Below are 23162 nucleotides of genomic sequence, written 5' to 3' on the forward strand. Positions count from 1 at the left end.
TAGAGGGGGAAATGTGTGAGGGTAACAGGACTGAGTGAAAACCTAGGGACGCAACTAAAATGTGTATTTTATATAACATACTATGGATTTCTTATGAAATTTTTTTGTTTAGCACAGATGGTATATGGTGTCACACAATGCAAAAATAACATGATTTCTGAAAAATGTTTATTTCATAATAAAGTTTATGTTTAGATAGCAGGGACAATTTTTTTTTTTGCATTTTAGTTTGTAATGTTTTAAATTATACATTTTTATATTTGCAGCTAGAGTAACATTCAGAACACTTAATATATTTCAGTTAATTTTCAAGCATATTTAGACATAAAATGTCCTGGGTACAGAAATGGCACCAATTCAGTGAAATGGCTTGTCATTATTTCTCCCACTGCGTTAGGATTAACCTGAGTTTGAGATTTGCAAATATTGACAAAGGAAAGCACTCTCTATTAGATGAAATGAGTGGCTCTTAAAAGAGCCTTTGGGTTTAATGAGAGACTGGAGCGGGTTTATTTGGATTTGGCGGGCTTCTCGGTCTTCTTGGGCAGCAGCACGGCCTGGATGTTGGGCAGCACGCCGCCCTGAGCGATGGTCACTCCGCCCAGAAGTTTGTTCAGCTCCTCGTCATTGCGCACCGCCAGCTGCAGGTGACGGGGAATGATGCGGGTCTTCTTGTTGTCCCGAGCGGCGTTTCCAGCCAACTCCAGGATCTCAGCGGTCAGATACTCGAGCACAGCCGCCAGATAAACAGGAGCACCGGCACCGACGCGCTCTGCGTAGTTTCCTTTGCGGAGAAGCCTGTGAACACGACCGACGGGGAACTGCAGTCCTGCCCTGGAGGAGCGAGTCTTGGCTTTCGCTCTCGCTTTGCCGCCGGTTTTGCCTCTGCCGCTCATTCTGAGTTCAGTTACTGTTACTTTCAAGATAAAAGTAAGAGAATGAAAACTCAATCCTGCACACACAGCCTTTATAGGAGAGTGCCAGTCGCCCATTGGCTTAGAGTCTGATCAGATTTCATCCAATCACTGAACTTCCCTCCAAAGCCCAACCCCCTTTTCTGGCGTGAATGATTATACACAAGTATTTGACTTTAAAGACAGAAAAGGCCAAACTATTGAAAAATATTTCTGATATAAAATTAACAGATTTCAAGATCATTCGTTTCCTAACTGTTCATTGAACAATGTGTTTTTCTGTGTGCAGTTAAAATGAACTAAAATGGTGAAAACTTAAACATGTTTTTCTAATAATTTACTTCAGTATTAATGTTACTGGGGTTTGACACACACTAACATGGAATATGGATATTATAGGCTGTTCCTGCCAAAAGTGCTTCACTTTCACACTATATCTCGTGCTCATTGACCTTCTGATACTGTACAGAATTATGCTGTAATACTGGAGTTTATTACTGTTTATATTGTTTGTAATATTTTTATATGTATAATTCACTGAAATTGAGTGATATAGTTAAAAGTACATATAAGTTTTATATTGTTAAGATTGCACTGTTAAAAAAAATCTCATCTTCACTTTTTCCTTTCAACATTTACAAGAAATGATTAAATTCAGGAGTTTTGCTCTTTACTCAGAGTCAGTGGGTGGCTCTTAAAAGAGCCGTTGAGGAACAAACTAGATTTTTACTTCTTTTTGGGAGCTGCCTTTTTAGGCTTGGCGGCTTTAGGCTTTGCCGCCTTAGGTTTAGCCGCCTTGGCCTTTTTGGGGCTCTTGGCTGCTTTCTTAGCGGCTGCTGGCTTCTTCGCCTTCTTGGGGCTCTTCGTGGCCTTCTTAGCGGCTGTGGCGGCGGGTTTCTTGGCCTTCTTGGGCGATTTCTTCGCGGCGGGCTTCTTTGCCGCGGCGCTCTTGGGCTTCTTGGCCGCAGCGGGTTTCTTTGCCGCGGGCTTCTTGGCTTTAGGAGCCGCTTTCTTGGCCGGCTTCTTCTTGGTCTCGGCTTGCTGCTTGTTGAGCTTGAATGAGCCCGAGGCGCCGGTCCCTTTGACCTGCACCAGGGTGCCTTTAGTCACCAGGCCCTTGATGGCGATCTTGACGCGGGAGTTGTTCTTCTCCACGTCGTAGCCGCTGGCAGCGAGAGCTTTCTTCAGGGCGGCGAGGGACACGCCGCTCCTCTCCTTGGACGCGCTCACAGTTTTGACGATGAGCTCACCGACGCCTGGACCTGCTTTCTTGGCTTTCGCAGCGGACTTCTTCTTGGGCGCTTTGGCCGGGGCGGCAGCAGCCGGGGCTGGGGCGGTTTCTGCCATCTCTCTCTGATCGGATCGAGTCTCTCAAACGCTGTCTGCTTTCAGCAATGAATAGCGCTCGAGCGGCGCTGCGCTCTTAAACAACACATGAGAACCTCGTAGACTCAACCTGCCCGCTCTGTGTCTGTGCGCGTCCACGAGCCGCTCGCGCGTGTGTTTTCTTCTCTCACATTTGGGGCGAAACTGGAGCAGTAAAACAGTTTGTCACAGTCGAAACAAAGCGAGCAGCAAGCAGAGGTTCTGAGCTTTCATTAGAGACTGAAATACGGCGAGAGGAAATGTTTGTTTCGCCTCCGTCAGATCAAATCCGAGGCGAGCATCAGTCACGGGGAAAAGCCGCGTGTGAATCTGCTGGATATTTGAAGTGATAAAGTTGCTGAAAGCCTGAACGCTCCTCTGTGTGTTCAGCAAACAGTCTGAAAGAGACTTGAATGAAATCAGCATCAGTGAGGGGCGAGAGGAGGCTTTCATACAGCTGCTGTTTTGGGCGCTTGAAGCACATGAACATCATCCGGAGTCTGTCTGTGACTCTCATCACCCTCATCTTCACCTTCATTAAAGCTCATCTGAATCAGTTGTTCATTTACATCAAGGAGCAGAAAGTGACTTAAAAACAACTTTTTCTCTATTTCTTATTTCTCTCTTTGTTTTAGCTTGTACTATTCTGTACAATGTTTGTATTTTCATAATTTATCATGTCATTTCCTCTTTAAGACTGTTTTCCTTCATCAGTCTCTTTGGATAAAATCATCTGCTAAATGAACAAATGTAAATTAAATAAAGCACAGGGGCCGTATTCACAAAACATCTTAAGGCTAAAAGTAGCTCCTAACTTGCCGATTTAGGAGAAACTCTTAAAAATAATGGGTGTGTCAGTCCTAATTTTAGTGAGGATATTTTGTGTCTCACACAGAAAAGCAAACATACAGCATCTCTCTTTAACCCTGAACCAAAACTGAGACACTTCTGGCCTAAAACAACAGACTTTGTACATTGATGTCCTGAAATGGATATAATTTTATTCATAAACTAACAGTATCAGGATTTAGAATTTAAGAATTACCCAAAAACTGAAGCCTAATGTTGAACTATGAACTTTTTACAAATTGTCTATGTTAACTTTGCTAATATTACCAGCCAGTCAGATTTCAGTTTATTAAAAACAAAAATGGCATTTATTTTTGTATGATCATGTGTGTCAAAAGGAGCAGTAAATAGTCCTATGTGTGATAATACAGTAGACAACATGTAAAGTGGGTCAAAACCTTTCATCAAAGTTCTAAAACATTCTTCTTACAACTTTGATGAACTTTTTTGATCCACTTCAAATGTTGATTTCTATCAGGCACAGCATTATAAGCACTGACAGGTGAAGTGAGGAATATAAATAAAAAAATAATATATATGTATATGTGTGTTCTCCAGGTAAGCGACGCACACGTGATGTAAAAGAAAACGTGATTCATCAGACCAGACCTTCTTCCATTGCTCCGTGGTCCAGTTCTGATGTCACGTGTCACTGTTGGCTCTTTGCCGGTGGACAGGGGTCAGGGGTCAGCATCACCCTGACTGGTCTGCAGCTCCATACGCAACAAACTGATGCACTGTGTATTCTGACACCTTTCTATCAGAACCAGCATTAACTTCTGGAGCAGTTTGAGCTACAGGAGCTCGTCTGTTGGATCGGACCACACGGGTCAGCCTTCAATGACCCTGTCGCCGGTTCTCCACTGTTCCTTCCTTGGAGCACTTTTGATAGAGACTGACCACTGCAGACCGGGAACACCCCACAAGAGCTGCAGTTCTGGAGATGTTCTGATCCAGTCGTCTAGCATCACAATCTGGTCCTTGTCAAACTCGCTCAAATCCTTACGCTCGCCCATTTCTCCTGCTTCTAACATCAACTTTGAGGACAAAATGTTCACTTGCTGCCTAATATATCCACCCACTAACAGATGATCAGTGTTATTCTGGAGTTTGATTGTTTTCTGTGTTTCTTTTTGGCTGCGTCCGAAACCGCCTCTACTATTTAGTAGGGGAAAAGCAGTAGGTGAGCGAGTATGTCAGAAGCAAAAATTTTTTTTTTTTTTTTTTTTAATTTATTCAGTATTAACAATACAATACAACAACATCTGTTTATGCCAGGGTTGATACACAAAAAACACTACTAAAATAGACATACAAGACAAACAATAACCACAACACAAAATAGAAATAAAAATAAAAGAGACCAAATTACATGAAAGGATGCAAATTAAACATATTTAGAGAGTACAAGATCGGTCTTAATAGCCTTTCTATTTTTAAGACCTCTTACAGTGGTGTGATATTGTTTTAACTCTACTAAAAGGTGTTCAAAATTTGGTTTGGACTCTGCCCATTTCTTCTTATGAATATGGAATTTTCCTAAGACTAAAAACAATTGGACGAAAAAAGAGAAATCCTTATCTGTTCCACCATCTTCAAAGTAAATAAACACATCTTTTCTCCTCAATGTTAAAGTTTGTCCAGTTTTACGTCTTATATAGTTTTCAACATCTCTCCAAAATATCATACTATATATACAATCATAAAACAGATGACAAATTGTTTCATCATAATTACCACAAAAGGTACAGGAATATTCAATGTCAATTTTAAATCTTTCTAAAGTTTTCTTTGCTGGGTATATTCTATGTACAATTTAAGACACCTCCTTTATTTTATTATTTAAGAGGAACTTGTCCCCAATTAACCACACTCTTTCCCATTTGATTTCTTCAAACTGAGAAGCCCAAAAGGATCTTGCTGCAGGAAGTGTTTTAGTGTACATTAGATTCCTAATGTATTTGTTTGGGCATTTTTTGGTAGTGATGTCAATGTCGCCAAGAAAAATTCCTTGTGTAGTCAAATAACTGCCACTTGCAACAGTTGAGTTATATTTTAACATCTGAATGATATTTCTTGGTACAGCATCAAAAACGATAGCATACTCCTTAGGGGAGACAGGAAATTTTGCTTTTGAAAGAAACTCGTCGTATGTTAGTAACTGACCTTCTGTGTTCATGAGTTGTTCAACTAATAGAATGTTGTTATCTACCCATCTTTGGTAATATATAGATTTATTTTTATATTGAATATTCCTGTTTTTCCAAATATAACAGTTTGTGGGAGAAAAATTGTGTTTGTAGACCATTTTCCAGGCTAACAGGGCATGCTTGTGAAAGTTGGCCAAGTTCACAGGTAACTTCTCAATTTTAAAATTACATTTCAACAACAAGTTTAATCCTCCCAGTGAATCAAAAATCTGTTTGGGAAAGGTGTTCCAAATGCTCCATGCTTCCTTAATTAAATTACTTAACCATCTCACCAAAAAGGAATTACTTAAGGTTTCAAAAGTCAACACTTCAAGACCACCAAAATATCTTTACATAAATAATGGGATCTATTCCTCCAAATGAAATTAAATAAGATCTTATCAAGTTTTTTATATACACTAGCTGGCATTCCCATGGATAATGATAGATAGACGGCACGTGATATCCCTTCTGCCTTAGACAATAAAACTCTGCCATTCAGTGACAAGTCCCTCATCAACCATATATTAAATCTTTTCTTTATTTTCTCTACTATGGGGTCAAAATTGAGATTACAACGCCTTTTTTCATTTTTATCAATGATAACCCCCAAGTATGTTATTGTATTTTTAACAGGAATACCACTTATGACTGATAAGTCACTTTAGTGACAACAAAGCAGATTTATCTAGATTCATTCTTAAACCCGAGACTTCAGAGAATTTTGTGATAGAGTCAATTGCTTTTATAACCTCGTGCTTATTACGGAGAAATAATGCCGTGTCATCCGCTAACTGTGAAATTTTAAATTCTGTACCTAATGTCAATATACCTTGGAACTGGGCATAATATGTCTGGCCATGATTTGTGTAACAAGGAGAAAAAGAAAAGGGCTAAGGGGACATCCTTGTCGTATTCCACGACCTATCTCAAATAAGTTGTGCCATGAGCAAGTTTAACTGAGCCGTTACATCCTCTGTATAGAGTCTGAATATAGCCTTTAAAAACTGTTCTCCAAAACCAAAGCATTTGATCGTTTTTAACATAAATTGATGACTAACTGTGTCAAATGCTTTATAAAAATCTACAAATAGGACAAAACTATCATCTACTATGCATTCATTATAATCAATCATATCCAAAATCAAACGTATATTATTACCTATATTCCGGCCTGGCATAAAGCCTGATTGTTCTTCATCAATTATATCATGTAACCCTGATTTTAATCTTTTAGCAAAAATTAATGCAAATATTTTAGCATCATTATTCAATAAACTGATTGGTCTCCAATTTTCAATACTTAATTTATCTTTGTTTGGTTTGGGTATCAGTTTAATAAGTCCTTGTCGTTAGTTGGTGGGAGTTCCCCTTTCTTAATGGCTTCTATATAAACTTTAACTAGAAAAGGAGCTAACAATTGGTCAAAAACCCTGTAAAATTCACTTATTAGCCCATCATTCCCTGGTGATTTATTTTCTTTTAGAGAGGCAATACATTTTTGCACTTCTGATAATCTCTGTCACAAACCAATTTAAAGCCATCGTCAATGACATCAATATAATTTTGTTTTCTTTTTAGGAAGAGATCCATATTTTTTGCATTTTCGACATCAGTAGAGTACAATCTTTGATAGAAATCAGCAACGTATTTTGATATCTGGATCTTATCATCACAGACATCATTGATTTTCAATTTACTTAGGGATGATACTTCAAAGCTTCTTTTTTCTAGATTAAAGAAATATTTAGTGCATTTTTTCCCCTTTTTCAAGCCATTTCCTCCTAGATCTGACAAAAGCCCCTTTGGCTTTGTCTTCATACATCTTGTCCAATTTAAGTTGTAAAGAAGTTAGTTCTGTAAATTCACATCCAGTTAAATCAACTTTCTCTGATAACTTTATTATTCTAGTGATAACTCTGGATTCTTCCTCTCTCTTGTCTTTGGCTATTTTCTTGCCTAATTTTATAGCTAACTTACGAATTTCAAATTTCATCAGTTCCCAGCAGCTTCCAAAATTGCTATCAAGACTAGCTTTTCTCCAATATTTTTCAATTATCACGGCGGCATCATCCTTAAATTGTTTTTTTTTTTGTAATAGCATTTGGTTTAGTTTCATATAATCTCTGTTTGGTTTGTTACTAAGTATTATTAAATCTATCTTTATATAAATTGCTTGGTGATCTGTGAGAAGAGTAAGTTCTATATGAGCTGAAACCATCTTGTCATCGATCTCCGAAGAAATCAACCAGAAATATATACGGGACTTCTGTGACCTATCTTTATTACTCCAAGTATATATGCTTTTTTTGGGATTTTTGTGTCTCCAGATATCAACAAGACTCATCCTTTGACATATATTCTCCAATTCATCTGAAGAACTATTTCTTGGAGGCCATCTATCAAGATTTCCATCCATAACTGTATTAAAATCACCACCCCATATAATCTTGGCAGTATGAAAAGTTGTAATCAGCTGGTTAATTATATTTTCTATTGTTGTAAATAATAGCTTGTTGTCTTTTTTGTTGTTACACGCATATATGTTTACAATAATGAATTGGGAATGATCTACATCAACGACCAGAATTACCCATCTCCCATTTAAATCTGCTAAATGTTTAATAATGTGCCCTTTAAAGTTTCCCTGTAAGATAGCGACCCCTGCTGACCGGTTACTCCCAAATGAAAACCATATATTTTTCCCCCATTGACTCTCCCAAAAAGAAATATCCAATTTAGTAGCATGAGTCTCCTGTATAAAATAAAAATCAGCACCTTTGTTTTGAAAAAATAAAAATAAACATTTCCTTTTCAATTGGTCTCTAGCACCTCTGGCATTTACAGATAAAACAGATACAGACATAAAAACTCATAACAAATAACGTTAACTGTATGAACTTTTGTGCAAAAACTGCAGAGATAACTGCTCTAATGTAAACATTAGCTGCCTCAATGCCCCTTGTTACACATGGGGGGTTACCTTAAAAAAGGTTGTACTTTATCAGAGCATACAAGATCTTTCCTTTTCAGATGTCTTTAATTTCGTTTCCATTCACAAATGCTCTGATCCCGACGAAATAAGCCTTCTCTCCTCTCTTTCTTGCCGCTTCTAGTTGGCCAGAGCCGGTTGCGAATGGCTCTGTCTTCAGCGGTCAGGTCTTCTTTGAAACGAAGCTTCTTGCTGCTCAGGAACTCACTCTTCTTTGATGCCCTCCAGATTAAGTCTCTCGCTGTTCTCGACATAAACCGGATGATCACTGGTCTTGGTTGCTGAATGGAATTGCCATCTTTGCGTCTCCCAATTCTGTGGACAACGTCGATTGCCTCCATCACTGCTCCAACCTCACTAGCCGACAGCACCGCACGGCAGACCTCTTGCACACGAGACTTCAAGTTGTCATCCTCTCTCTCTGGGATCCCGTGCAAACGTAGGTTCTGTCGTCGGCTGTATTGATCACTCTCATTTACTTTAGTTTCCATTTCACAGACTTTTCTCTGGAGTGTCTCGCATGAAGCTTTTAGGATGCAATTCTGTTTTTTTCAAATCTGCCACTTCTTTATGACAAAAGTCCAAAGACTTTTTCAGACCATCTATCTGGACTGTATTGTAGTGAACCGCCTTGTCGGTCTGATCCGCCCATTCGTTTATCTTGTCGATGACGGCAGAGATGATGGTATCCTGAAGTTCCAGAAGCGATGGCTGTTCTTCGTTGCCTCTTGCTTTTTTCAATTGAGGTTTTGTAGGCGTGTTAGGAGATGAGACACACTCCTCAAAAGCACTGGCCTGGCATGCATAAGAATGTATTTCTCGGGCAGTTTGTTTTTCCTTATTTGCCACTACTTCCATTGCGCTGTTATGCTAGCTTTAGAGTCAGCAATAACTAGCTTGAATAATAAGACGCTATATTTCCGAAAACCAGCAGAAAAAAATGAAATTCAATAACACTGCAGTCGAGCAACCAGTAAAAAAAACTTTTAGCAGCAAAATTAAATTCTAAATGTTAATTTGAGCAGCAATCTTTAACAGTCGTTAAAGGTCTATTCAAAACGCGTCTGGTCTCGCCGCCATCTTGAATCGGCCCTCCTGTCAGAAGCAAAAAGAGTAGGCGAAAATTACGTTGGGTGACGTAACAATTCTCGCGAGACTTAAAGTGCGTCTGAAACCGCCTACTTACCTACTCTATAACAGGGGAAAAGCAGTAGGCGAGCGAATAAGTACTAAGGCCTACTGCTTCCGCCCAGATTCTGAAGTGTTCCTCGATGGATACTTTTCTATCCCAGGAGGCCACTTGAATCTTGTCTGATGTTACAGGGCCAGAAATTAATACAAAGTTTGTTTAAATCTTAAGTTGTAGTTTATTTTAATAATTGTAATTTCAAACAGAGTTATTACAGTACTTTTCTGATTCTTGATGTCAGTGCATTTGTTGCAGAGCTTTGTGTTGGAGCAGGACCTGCAAGGAAAGATGACAGTGCCATTTGTGAAAAAAAGGGAAAAAAAAGGAAAACCTGAAAAAAAAATATATAAAGATCATTTTGTTACTTCTAATACAGAAATCAGAGAACATTGTACTGCTAAAATGACTGCTTTTGTATTATGATTGTGTTTTTGTAGGATGTGAATGTCCTCAGACTGGTGAGAGCACTGAGGATGGAGAGACACAGCAGATCCTGGGAATGGTTCAGTGTCATGGACGAGATCCTCCATCACTCCTCCTGCTCTTACTGCCTCATCTGGACTGATGTTGATGTGATTTCTTCATCTTCAGTGAACCCTGAGAGCCAGTGAGAGCATCTAGACAAAGACCAAAGGACAGTGAGGATGTGATTTTTGTCAAGATTGTTCTGCTGGTTTCAGTGGAGCTTCAAAAGCATCATCAAATAATGTCATGAAGCTTCTGGACGTCAGGCTCCATTGACTGATATTGTAGAAACTAGCTGGACAAACTTGATCAAAATCAACTTTTGTGTCCAGAAAAAAAAGAAAAAAAAAAAAATGAACACAGGGATTGAACAGCGTGAAGGCAAGTGAATAATGACTGAATTTATTTGTTTGGGTGAACTAACCCTTTATGCCTCCAAATAGCGTTTGTGCTCGAAACACAAAAGGATTTTTAAAAAATCGAATTTACATTTGGCAGATGCTGTTATCTAAAGTGACATACAGTGCTCTTATTACAGGGATGATCCCGGTGGAGTAACCTGGAGTAGAGTGACTCAATCAAGGACACACTGGAGGAGACGCTGCAGAGATCAAACCAGCAACCTTCTGCTGACCAGCTCAGCGGTTCAGACCACCACACCACAAAAGTAATGAAGCTACAACAGAAATCATCATGTAATTGTAAAAATATGAAATGAAGTATGGAAAGAAACTGAATGCTGACATGAATGAATTGTAAAATGTTTTAATCTGTTTATTCAGTCATGCTGATGGAGAACACATGAATGTTTGCAGCAGCCAGATTGACCCACACATCTTCTCCCACTCCTGCTTCAAGGTTGTGGGGTTCAGAGGATCATCATCATGGTCTTCCTCATCCTCTGGATCAACGATGTCCCCATTGAGAAGAGCAGCGGTGAGGAACATGATGATGAAGGTGTTCATCAGAATAAAGCTGCAGAATCGGCACAGCTGTGTGAGATGACAACAGGACTGTAAATACCTGATTGTTAGATCAATACGTATCAATAAAGCTTTGTTTCGTGTGTTGTTGACTTGTACATGCATTTATTTAATTATTGTCATTATTACTTTTATTAAGTCTTTACTTATTAATTATGCCGTTATCAGTAAATGTATATATTTTATTACTTCATGCTTTCATTGACTGTAAATGGTGTAACAGTGGCAGCCCATCCAAATTAATCTTTTAAATTTTTTGGTTTTAACCAAATAATGTTCGGGCGCCAGGTATAAAATATACCAGTTACATGACAAAAAAAAAAAAAAAAAAAAACTTCAAATCATGAGACAAACAGGTATGCAGTTCAAGTGAATGTTTATATTTTTTTTGGTCAAACAATAAAGAAATTGCAATGCAATTATACCACAAAGATCACATTCAACCAAAATAATAACAGCAAGAGATAAAAAAAAAAAAAAAAAAAAAAAAAAATATTCCATATATTCACGTCCTGGGTAGTAGTAACGGCAGTTTCACCGTTACAGGTGTCCAGTTTTTCTCCACATTATAACTCCAAAATGAGCCACACAAAAAATAAAAAAAACTAAGCGAAGCAAATAATGGATTAAATAAACCCAACAGTTCAAGTTCAGAAAAAAAAACAATATGCCAACAGGCGATAACGAAAGTAAAGATGTGAATGCGGGACTCTGTATATTTTGGTGAGTGTGTGTGTGCGAGCGGGTTGTTCTTTGTGGTGAGGCCTTCGAGAGAGTTGAGCGTTTTCAGAGGACGTGCATGGAGATGGATACCTGAACACTCTCTTCTGCAGGACAACGGCACAGGTCTGCAGCTATTGTTAGGAGTAAGGCCTTGCTTTGTTCACTCGACTCGTTCGCCACGGCAGATGCGAGTCGCGTCGTCTCAGAAGAGCTGGTGCGAATTATTCTGCACTCTTCTGCAGGGAAACAACACGATCTTGCTCCGTAGCCAGTATTAGCAATAAACCTCTTGGTCTCACTCCAGTTTAGCCATGGCAGATGCTGCGATGCGCGTCACGGAGGAGCTGCTTCACCAGGTAAGTCAATTCTGTTTCCTCTCTCGAATACTTCACATCCTGTCTACAAGTTGATGTCCTTTTTATAAGTTTTCTCTTAATTTTTTTTTTTTCCAAATATGGGCACGGATGCTGGAAGGCTCGTGAACTTCCGCACCGTCACAATGGAGATATATTCACATCAGCTGTATTTGTCTAGTGTGTGTTCATGCACAGCTGTCATATGACAAAACATTACATTTTGCTTGTTTTACTAAAGAAGTAATATGTAAAGTAATATAATTAAGTTTGTTTATGGTTAATGTTGGGGTGTGCTAGCAAAGCAATTCATTCTGAGGTAATCTTAATTTCAAGTAGATTTTACTTACATTTTTTGAGTATAAAATCAGTCTTCTCCAAAGGCGAGATCTTCGAGCAGCTGCTGATGTCTTCTTTGGCTTCAGACATCGCTAACACTGAGGAAAACCGCTCTAGGTAGAGTTGAGTTACTGGTGCTGTGAGGTGTTAGTGCACCTGTCACTCATATCTTTATTTTATTGCAGGATCTACAATTACAAGATCAGGGAAAATACCAGGGGCCTGTACCATGATGGTAGATGAACAAACTCAGGGTTATAGGATTAGTTTCGAGTTGACAAAACCAAACCACTCCAATTCGGCTTTGTTGGTACCATGATGCTGATCATCAACTTTCTCTGTCAACTCAGGCTTTGATCCTGAGTCTTTGAAGTGTGTGCACATGAATCTGTGACATCAGTGGTGAACAGCCAATCACATGCCTTGCAACAGAAATAAACTGTGATTCACTTCTCACGAGAGAGCCAGCGAGATTCAATTAACTGAAAATTAAGAATTTAAACGCATTTACACTAATGGAAAATACTTATCTTTGAAAGAGGACAAATAAAAGAAATGATCTTTCTCTATCAGTCCAAGTGAAGTTAGTTTATATGGTTAATAATATATAGCGATAGAGACTCAAACATACAAGCTCACATGTAGTCATATTTAAATAGTATATTTACACCTTATTTATATTAGCCTACATATGATCAATATTCATTGAAACTAAGTGCTTAATAACAACTGTTAAACTAAACTTGCATGTGTGTAATGGATTAATAAAAATATAGATCATATACAAATCATATATAAATTATATTATCATTAAAACCAGACAATTTCATCATTAAATATTTGTTTTTACTATATAATGACCTTTAATTTGGAGGAAGAGAAACTGGGGGAGTGACTTTATTGCGTTGGGTGTGTCAGTGTCACTTAGCTTACACCTGATTGGTCCAATTTCAGTTTGAGATCTCTAACCCTGAACATAACCTGCCCCGGAGCAGGTTAGCCGTGGAGCGTAAGTTACCATGGCGATGAACACCGCTAAAAGCCAAGTCACTTTCATGGTACCTAAAACCCAGGATTGGTGCAAACTAATCTGAAACTTACCTGGCTAGCCAGCTAATCCAGCTTCATGGTACAGGCCCCAGTTGTATCTTTAATAATGAACAATAACAATGAAAAAAAAACATAAAAATGTGTTTGTATACATCATCGTTTGAAATTATATACACACATAAAGCATGATGACAAGGTTAAACATTTTGAATACATCATAATGCATAAAAGTATTTATTTTATTTATTATTTGTAAGCCTGAGGGATGAAACTAGAGCAAATTCAACAAGAAAAGGGGAACATTTTGATTTATTTGGGTATTTGTAACAAAAAATAAACTCACATTATAAAAATATAAGAACTTTAAATTAACCCAAAATATATTAGTTGTAGCCTACTACAATTACAAAATTACTGGCAGCTGTTTCTTCAACAAGACCATAAAATAAGCAGTTTAATCAATATCAAAATATTTACAGATAATTAAACCTGTCACTCATATCTTTTAAGTTGTTACACTTGTGATAACGTCAACATGGCGGATTATTTTCAGATCTCGCATACTCAACGAGATTTGGCTATTAAGTACCTACTCTTTTAGCGCTCGTCAAGTAAGTACTTATTGAAATTAAGTACCTACTCATTGAGTAAGCGGTTTCTGCCTCTCTGTTGTCTGTGCAGATCGCTGACACCTGCTGCTGATCAGTGTGGAGATATAAGCGTCCACAATCAGCCGAGAAGAGATTCATCTTGCTTGATGGTTTCCTTCACGTCTACATTCACAGACACACTTGTTGTTTAACTTGTGTGTTACTCTAACAATGTGGTGAAATACGCGTTAAGGGTTTTGTAAGGAGTGGGTTCGGGTTTTGATCTGGAGAGGATTTTCCCGTACATGAAAATGTTAATGTTCTTACATTGGGTTAAAGTTTACTGACTTTATTCACACAGAGTCTAACAACTTCACAATTTTTTTTTGATACATTTTGTAATTTTGTGTGGGGGTTTTCCACACTTGTGGTGTTCCCAGTCAAAAATGACAAAAAATTACTTATAAATCTTTCATTATGCTACATTGAATCCAATCTTTCGTGATAATCTTTTGTCAGCTTGTTTTCTTTAAATTAGGACAGGTTTTGTATTTATTTTGATCGTAGGCCTCATTGATTTGAGCTTATATTGGTCAGAAATGACCGTCCATTGAAAATAAATGAGGGAGTCAAAAGAGAAACAATCACCCTGCGTTCCAATGTCCGTACTATCCATCCTAAATAGTATGTGAGATTAAAATAAGGGTGTCCCAAAGCATAGTATGTTGAAAAGAGTATGCCAAAAGTCCCCGGATGGTCTACTATTTCTGGTAGATTTACGAAGTGTGGATCCGTGCACACTATAGAGGCTAATATTGCCCACAACCCATTGCGCATTGGACGAGGATTCAGTTCGGAACTACAAACACGAGTAAAAAGTGTTAAAAAACTACAAAACATGGCAGATATACGCGATCGACGCTGAGAGATTTGAGTGACTGATAATCAGTTTAACCTGATAGAAAATATATATTTAATGTTACCCGTGTTATTTTTCATCTGCAAATACCAATGTGGACTTTTATAAAGATCCGAATGGCCATTAACTTTTAAATGCATCATTATGCATTAATATGAGGAGAGTTCTCCACATGAAAGACCCGCGACTGCAGATCAACGTGCTGCATTTCACTCCGATACGGTAGGAAATTAACTAAATGAAATGTGGAGGATGTAAGATGACTGACAGGGCAATTTACGGTGACTGGATGCGACAGAGATTTGACGCGATTGTATGACGTGTTAGTGTGTCCCAAAGCTTGTCTACTCTTTTGCTACACACTCAAAAGTAAGTACTTTTTGTTCACAGAAAGAGTACATACTTTTAGGGCGTAGTATACGTAGGCGAATTGGAACGCAGCATCAGTGTTCAGGAGCGTGTTCATCCTGTTCATGTTCACATATACACATGTGAGCGAGCAAAAATAAAGGCCTCGGACCTGTGGATGTGTGGACATGTGCAGACTCGTGCATTTGCGCACATACACACAATCATGTAAACAAACAAACCATTTTGAGTATTACAGGCTTTCCTTTTCAAAAAGATGAACTTTGAACTCAAATCAGTGAGGCTCAGATCAATGAGGCCTACAATCAATCAGTTGCAAAAATAAATTCTGTAACTGCCTTGATTAGGGTTTCCGTGAGCAGAAACTTTAGCAATGTTGTGTCCTTGAATTGCTGTCAGAGTTTTATCACAATGATTGTGTGTCCACACAAATCTGTTAGCCTATTTGGAATATCATGAATCTTGTCTTTAAAAACAAATCTTTATTTTTAGAAATTGGTAGGCTATGATAACAGTCTTGTTCTTGTGAGATTTATTTACGAGTAATGGACACCTGAGAGTAACATCCATATAATATTATAATACTCCGAAGAATTAATGGTGTAAAGATTTTAGATCATTTTACATCATACCAGTTTAAACTGAACTGGTGCAATATATTAAGATGGTATAATTTGTAAGAAGTGTATTGAAAATACAAAACATGAAAATAATAATACATGAAATTTAGGCGACTACACGGGCGGCGGTAGTGTTTCACTGTGCTGACGGAAGTGAGGATGCACTGCATCGAGTCCAAACGGAAGCTGTGTGACGTCATGTGAAAAGGGTCTATTGAAAGAAAACAAGTTGACAAAAAGATTAGGAGAGCGATTTAAGCATAACGAGAGATTTATAAGCATTTTTTTGCATGCTGGAACATCACAAGTGTTGAAGGGTTAAACCTTTTATGGATTGTGTTTTGTGGTTAGACAAGGAGAAAGGTTAGTTGTTTTTCTTTTGGGGATTTTTATTTTACTATGGAAGTTTTTTCACATTAGTTGGCAGATTATTTTGTTACTTTTTAGCTCCAATTTCCAAAAAAGTAAATTGTATTATATGTTCAATAATTACCCTTTATTACTTGCTACTCTTTTTGTCAGTAAAATAAAAGATCGCTTCATGGCTACCATGTTTGAAAAAACATCAAAGTCTCCCTTAATTTTTATTATTTCTCCCTAGACCAAAAATTTAAGAATGTAACCCTAACTAGTAAATTCAATCCCTTAGATTATAGACTCACTACACGCTGTATTTACTGCAGTTAGTTACTAGTGTTGCAGGATTACTTTATCCTCATCCTCAGTCTGATTGACAGACACTCCAGAAAAAAGTTACACTTGATTCTGGCCTCAAATGAGAGAAAGTGGAGTGAGATCAGAGACTCATCTAAGGAAAGGTTTGTAGGCATGTTTCCATATGAACAAATATTTTAAGAGCTTATAAAAAGTGATTTTGAAAGAAAGAACTCACAAGCATGTGATTAAAACTAAGAACGGTACTAGTCTGAAGAACACTAATCACATCTTGGTTTATTAACTTTAAGAGGGCAAACAACTTATAAATAGACTGTTGCAACTTTGGTTGCAATACCTCAATCTCATAAGTAATTTCAATCATCAGAATCTCTTTTGTGTGAGTATATGGGTGGCTCTTAAAAGAGCCTTTGGGTGTGTGGGAGTCTCGGGGACTCTACTTGGAGCTGGTGTACTTGGTGACGGCCTTGGTGCCCTCAGACACGGCGTGTTTGGCCAGCTCACCGGGCAGCAGCAGACGCACGGCGGTCTGGATCTCTCTCGACGTGATGGTGGAGCGCTTGTTGTAGTGAGCGAGACGAGACGCCTCACCGGCGATGCGCTCGAAGATGTCGTTGACGAAAGAGTTCATGATGCCCATCGCCTTGGAGGAGATGCCGGTGTCAGGATGAACCTGCTTCAGCACTTTGTACACGTAGATGGCGTAGCTCTCCTTCCTGGACTTTCTGCGCTTCTTTCCTCCCTTCCCGGCGGTCTTCGTGACGGCCTTCTTGGAGCCCTTCTTAGGCGCGGACTTGGCTGGTTCAGGCATGATGCTGAATGATCGCAGAACTGACGAATCAATGTGACTCACGAGCGACACAGAGGCTTTTATTCTCTACCATATGCTAATTTACACAGAGAGACGGGATCACCTGACTGCCTGTTTTCATAGGCCACACCCATAAACTCGTGTTTCACTGGACAACTCAAAGCATCACGCGCTGAATGAGAGCCAATCACAGGCTGTTAAATGATAGCCCCGCCCACCGCCAACAGTTTGAGCGACACCCCTCCCCCCAGTTTCCGTTGTTTCATTTCCCGCTCTTTATTCTCGTTTAATCGGATTGTGAAAAGACAAATATTCTGCAGGATTGAGTTTGAAACTCCATATAGATTGAGAGAAAAAAAAAAGTATCTTAAAAGCCCATTTGCTGGTCATATTTAGATGTCTTTATTTTGTAAGACACTTTAATTCAAAGTCTACAGGAATAAATCATGTCATGTGACACAAATTAGACAATTACCCGCAGTTTCACAGACGAGGATTAAAGCTAGTCTGAGACTAAAATACATGTTTAAGTTTTAACTGAAGAAACTGTCCTGTCTGAAAATATGTTAGTGTTTAGTCTCAACAGTGATGGTTTTTTCTAAGACACATTTATATAAACTAATTAAGACCTAATTTATGATCTTAGTCTAAACGCTGTCTGTGAAACTAGGTCTGAATCTGAGAAATTTGTTTCTGAAACAAAAATATTCTGGTCATGAAGTTTAATCTTGAGAAATAATACTGTTCTAAATACAATTACATTGATAACGTTAAAGTTACCATTTAAAAAAAAAGCCTATTTTCTTTTAGATGACTTTCATATTCTCATGGCTTTCTCAGAAGTGTTTTATGGTTCGTGTCTGAATAACATAAATCAATATGATCTGATCAGCTCTTTGTGTGTCAGAGTGTGTGGCTCTGAAAAGAGCCGTTGGGTTTGTGTAGTTTCTCCTGGTTTCAGGTGTTTATCCTCCGAATCCGTACAAGGTTCGTCCCTGTCGCTTCAGCGCGTACACAACATCCATGGCGGTGACGGTCTTTCTCTTGGCGTGCTCGGTGTAGGTGACGGCATCGCGGATAACGTTCTCCAGGAACACCTTCAACACACCGCGGGTCTCCTCGTAGATCAGCCCGGAGATGCGCTTGACGCCGCCGCGGCGAGCCAGACGACGAATGGCGGGTTTGGTGATTCCCTGGATGTTATCGCGCAGAACTTTACGGTGACGCTTCGCGCCTCCTTTCCCGAGCCCTTTCCCGCCTTTGCCTCTTCCAGACATGATCACTGAACTCTATCAGACGATGATGACGAGTGAATGATGAGACAGTGATACAAGGAGGACTTTTACACTTGCTTACAGGACCTGACAGAAACCAGCGTCATGTCACGTGGCGCAACACGCCCCTCCCCTCAATAGAGTTCAGTGTGATTTAACTGTAACACTGATCTAACGAGCCCTGTCCTATGTTTAAAGGGTTAGTTCACCCAAAAATGAAAATAATGTCATTAATTACTCTCCCTCATGTCGTTCCACACCCGTAAGACCTTCGTTCATCTTCAGAACACAAATGAAGATATTTTTGATGAAATCCGATGGCCCAGTGAGGCCTGAGCAATGACATTTCCTCTCTCAAGATCCATTAATGTACTAAAAACATATTTAAATCAGTTCATGTGAGTACAGTGGTTCAATACTAATATTATAAAGCCACAAGAATATTTTTGGAGCGCCAAAAAAAAAACCAAAATAACGACTTATTTAGTGATGGACGATTTCAAAACACTGCTTCAGGAAGCACATACGAAGCATCGGATCAGTGTATCGAATCAGCGGTTCGGAGTGCCAAAGTCACGTGATTTCAGCCATTGGCAGTTTGACACGCGATCCGAATCATGATTCGACACAAAAGATTCATAACGCTCCAAAGCTTCCTGAAGCAGTGTTTTGAAATCGGCATTGCTGGCTATGCAGGCCTCACTGAGCCAACGGATTTCATCAAAAATATCTTAATTTGTGTTCTGAAGATGAATGAAGGTCTTACAGGTGTGGAACGACATGAGGGTGAGTAATTAATGACATTATTTTCATTTTTGGGTGAACTAACCCTTTAACATTAAAATCAAGTTTTATAAATTCATTTGGAAGAGGATATTATAAGAAACACTGAATGATGCTAGTGTAAATGGACAGTACAGTTTATTTTTATTAGACATTTCAAATATATTTGCAGAATTTAAATTATTTCAGGCCAATAGCTAGAAAATTTGATAAAAAAAAAAAAAAACTAGATAAGCTCGTTAAAAACAGTTGGAAGTGTGTGTTTTTGGGCAGACTGAAGATGTAAAGGGGCAAATTGGTTAAAAACTATAAAAAATTAGTTTTCCACAATTGCTTACACACTAAACCCTCTTCTCTGAACTAATGCTCAAAGAGATAAACCAATTTATTGAATAAATCACTCTTTCTTCAAAACCTCAAACAAGTTTGGGAATTTACACCATTTGAAAATCTCTTGCACTATTTTTGCAAAACTAAACATATTCTCACTCACTAAAACATTGTGCATTGATACACTTGTGTTGCAAAATGGTAAAGAAGTGGCAAAAGTTAAAGGATTAGTTCACTTTCAAATGAAAATTAGCCCAAGCTTTACTCATCCTCAAGCCATCCTAGCTGTATATGACTTTCTTCACTCTGATGAACACAATCTTTGAAATATTAAATATCCTGACGCATCCAAGCTTTATACTGGCAGTGAGTGATACAGAGTATGAGCTGAAGAAAGTGTGTCCGTCCACATCCATCCATCATAAACGTACTCCACACGGCTCTGGCGGGTTAATAAAGGCCTTCTGAAACGAAGCCATGCATTTGTGTAAAAAAAAAAAAAATCCATATTTAACAAGTTATGAAGTAAAATATGTAGCTTCCTCAAGACCGCCTTCTGTATTCAACATACAAAGAAAATGTCAGCTCCGTTTTTATTCTTCTTTTTTTCGTTTGTTGAACACGGAAGGCGGAAAGCTCCATAGAGCAGCTCCTAAAGAGCGAAAGACTCCAGACATCCCCTGAAGCTCATATGAATATTGTTTTTTATTTTGAATAATCTATTAATGTAGAGCTTAGTATAGATAATATTTTAATATATTAGGATAGATGTGTTGGGGGCATGAATATCTCTAAACTCTACACCTGACGATCTCTATCAAACACATTAAAAGATCATCATGTGTTTGTAAGTTTGTACTACTAATGTATTTGTCAGTGCAGAATAATATATGACACATGCATTTATGATGTCTAAATCAGTGGTCTCAAACTGCCAGCCCGCGGTCATTTACAGCCCGCCCTCCCCCTCCACCCGGCCCGCAACTGATCTAAAGAATAAAACATAATCCGGCCCGATAAATTATTATTATTCTCTAGTTGCTACCTGTCTGATATGCAAAGAAAAAGTCGCTGTTCTATGGGATCATTCACATATCGCGTCACATAAGCGGCCGCGCCTCATTCTCCGTCGTTGCTATGCAACCATGAGCCGCGCTGTCAACCGCGTCGCTTCTATTACGAGCGCGCTTGCCTAAATCACAGTAAAAGCACTCGACTTTAAGTCACAAGCGTCGATTTAAACCACCGAAACGCGTCCGATGCAGCCATTAAACGTTACCGATGTTCAAACGGCATCTTGGACAAGTGTGGCTCAGCTGTGAGCAGAAGCGCTGCGGGTGTCCGTCAAACAGGAGTGTACAAATGTATTCAGGGATTGTGTTGTTCAGTGCAAGATTTTAATGTTATTTAAGCTAACATAAAGTAAGGGAAAATACTTCCACTAAATGTTAAAAACTAATAATGTAACAATGAGAGACTTTTTTTTGTTTTTTCGGGCAAAATAAAGTTGATATATATAGCTCCAGTTTTTGTTTATTTCTGGCCCCTCCACGCCAAGTGTTGCTGGTTTTGTTCCTAAATTACTGTTGTTTTTTATTCCATGCACCTTGTTGGATGTGAGAAGTTGCACCAGACTATTGCAATTAATAGCATTATATTAGTAGTACTATATTAGTAATAGTATTATATAATTATATTATGCTCTGTAACAATGAGACACTGCGGTTTACATTTAGTATGGTAAATAGAATACATATAAAAATGTTACTAGGCCTAATGAAATTGGAAGTAAATGAGAAATAATGCAAAGGAAAGTAAATTTTCTGAAATGTTGCGCTTGAATGTTAATATTGGCCCTCCTATGAGGTGTCAATCACAGAAACGGCCCCCCGCCAATTTGAGTCTGAGACCCCTGGACTAAATATTAAAGGAAAGCGCTCTCTATCAGATGAAATGAGTGGCTCTTAAAAGAGCCTTTGGGTTTAATGAGACTGGAGCTGGTTTATTTGGATTTGGCGGGCTTCTCGGTCTTCTTGGGCAGCAGCACGGCCTGGATGTTGGGCAGCACGCCGCCCTGAGCGATGGTCACTCCGCCCAGAAGTTTGTTCAGCTCCTCGTCATTGCGCACCGCCAGCTGCAGGTGACGGGGAATGATGCGGGTCTTCTTGTTGTCCCGAGCGGCGTTTCCAGCCAACTCCAGGATCTCAGCGGTCAGATACTCGAGCACAGCCGCCAGATAAACAGGAGCACCGGCACCGACGCGCTCTGCGTAGTTGCCTTTGCGGAGAAGCCTGTGAACACGACCGACGGGGAACTGCAGTCCTGCCCTGGAGGAGCGAGTCTTGGCTTTCGCTCTCGCTTTGCCGCCGGTTTTGCCTCTGCCGCTCATTCTGAGTTCAGTCACTGTAAGTCTATAGATAAAAGTAAGAGAATGAAAACTCAATCCTGCACACACTGTCTTTATAGGAGAGTGCCAGTCGCCCATTGGTTTAGAGTCTGTTAAGATTTCAACCAATCACTGCACTTCCCACCAAAGCCCAACCCCCTTTCTGGCAAATAGACCGGTGTTACAATATATTCGGTTTCTGAAATATTCTGTTCCACTGGGTGGCGCTTACACGAATATTCATGATATCCTGCTATTGTGGGCGTGTCCTTGAGACAACGCGCAAGCGAATGGTACTGAAAATATTAGTACATGCTCCTCAAATTGCAGCTGTTTAATAGATTATTTCGAAATGTTAATAAAATATTCTTTTGAAATATAAATCTTTGGAGCTTTGTTTTGATGACAGTCTTCATGCCAGCAGCTACTTAAAGAATGTTATTTTTGTTTAAAATATTATAATTATGATAGGAAATTATAGTTTTATTTAAAGTTTAACAAGGCAGGATATTGCAGCACAAAACCCTGAAATGTGTCAAACATAACACATACTCAAACAACCTTATGTAGCCTAATTTAAAACAATTTCAAAAGCAGTCAAATAAAATTATTCTGATAATAATTTAATTTATTTCTATAAGGTAATGCAGCACAAATGCACAGAAAAAATAGACAGCTACTTTACAAGATGACGTTATAGCCTACTTGTTATTATAAACAATGTCATAATATGGTCTTGTTTTGCTTTTGTGATTCCACATTATACTCATCATCTTGAAAGTCGCTGTCTGTTTCAGATTGGATGTGAGAGCTGAAGTCTTGGCAGTGTGTGATCTGGACATGCATGAAGGCTGTTCCTGAGTGTCAAGGCCCTGTTTAAATATTTACCTCAGAAGCTCACATTTTGCATTGCTTCATTTCACACATTGTTCTGAATTTTAATTTGATTTACATTCATAGAGTAATTACTTATGTGCTTGTTATAATATTTAAT

At 38.8% G+C, this 23162-nt stretch overlaps 2 protein-coding genes across 2 annotated transcripts; both read right to left on the reverse strand.

Moving 5' to 3' along the window:
• Positions 1–203: 203 nt before the first annotated feature.
• Positions 204–22178, reverse strand: LOC137031040 (histone H2AX). The gene is given in 3 exon segments (XM_067401618.1): positions 204–897; positions 17379–17382; positions 21775–22178. Coding segments are annotated over 3 exon segments (789 nt in total). The 5' UTR covers positions 22172–22178; the 3' UTR covers positions 204–509.
• On the reverse strand, positions 1516–2285 carry LOC137031039 (histone H1-like). The gene has a single exon (XM_067401617.1). The coding sequence runs from the start codon at positions 2259–2261 to the stop codon at positions 1641–1643; it is 621 nt and encodes a 206-aa protein (XP_067257718.1). The 5' UTR covers positions 2262–2285; the 3' UTR covers positions 1516–1640.
• Positions 22179–23162: the final 984 nt, after the last annotated feature.

The sequence above is a fragment of the Chanodichthys erythropterus genome, chromosome 11, assembly GCF_024489055.1.
Source record: "Chanodichthys erythropterus isolate Z2021 chromosome 11, ASM2448905v1, whole genome shotgun sequence".
Taxonomy (NCBI): Eukaryota; Metazoa; Chordata; class Actinopteri; order Cypriniformes; family Xenocyprididae; genus Chanodichthys; species Chanodichthys erythropterus.

Bases quoted from the DNA above. Each gene is read 5' to 3' on its own strand.
- LOC137031039 (XM_067401617.1), bottom strand. From the start codon at position 2,261: ATGGCAGAAACCGCCCCAGCCCCGGCTGCTGCCGCCCCGGCCAAAGCG.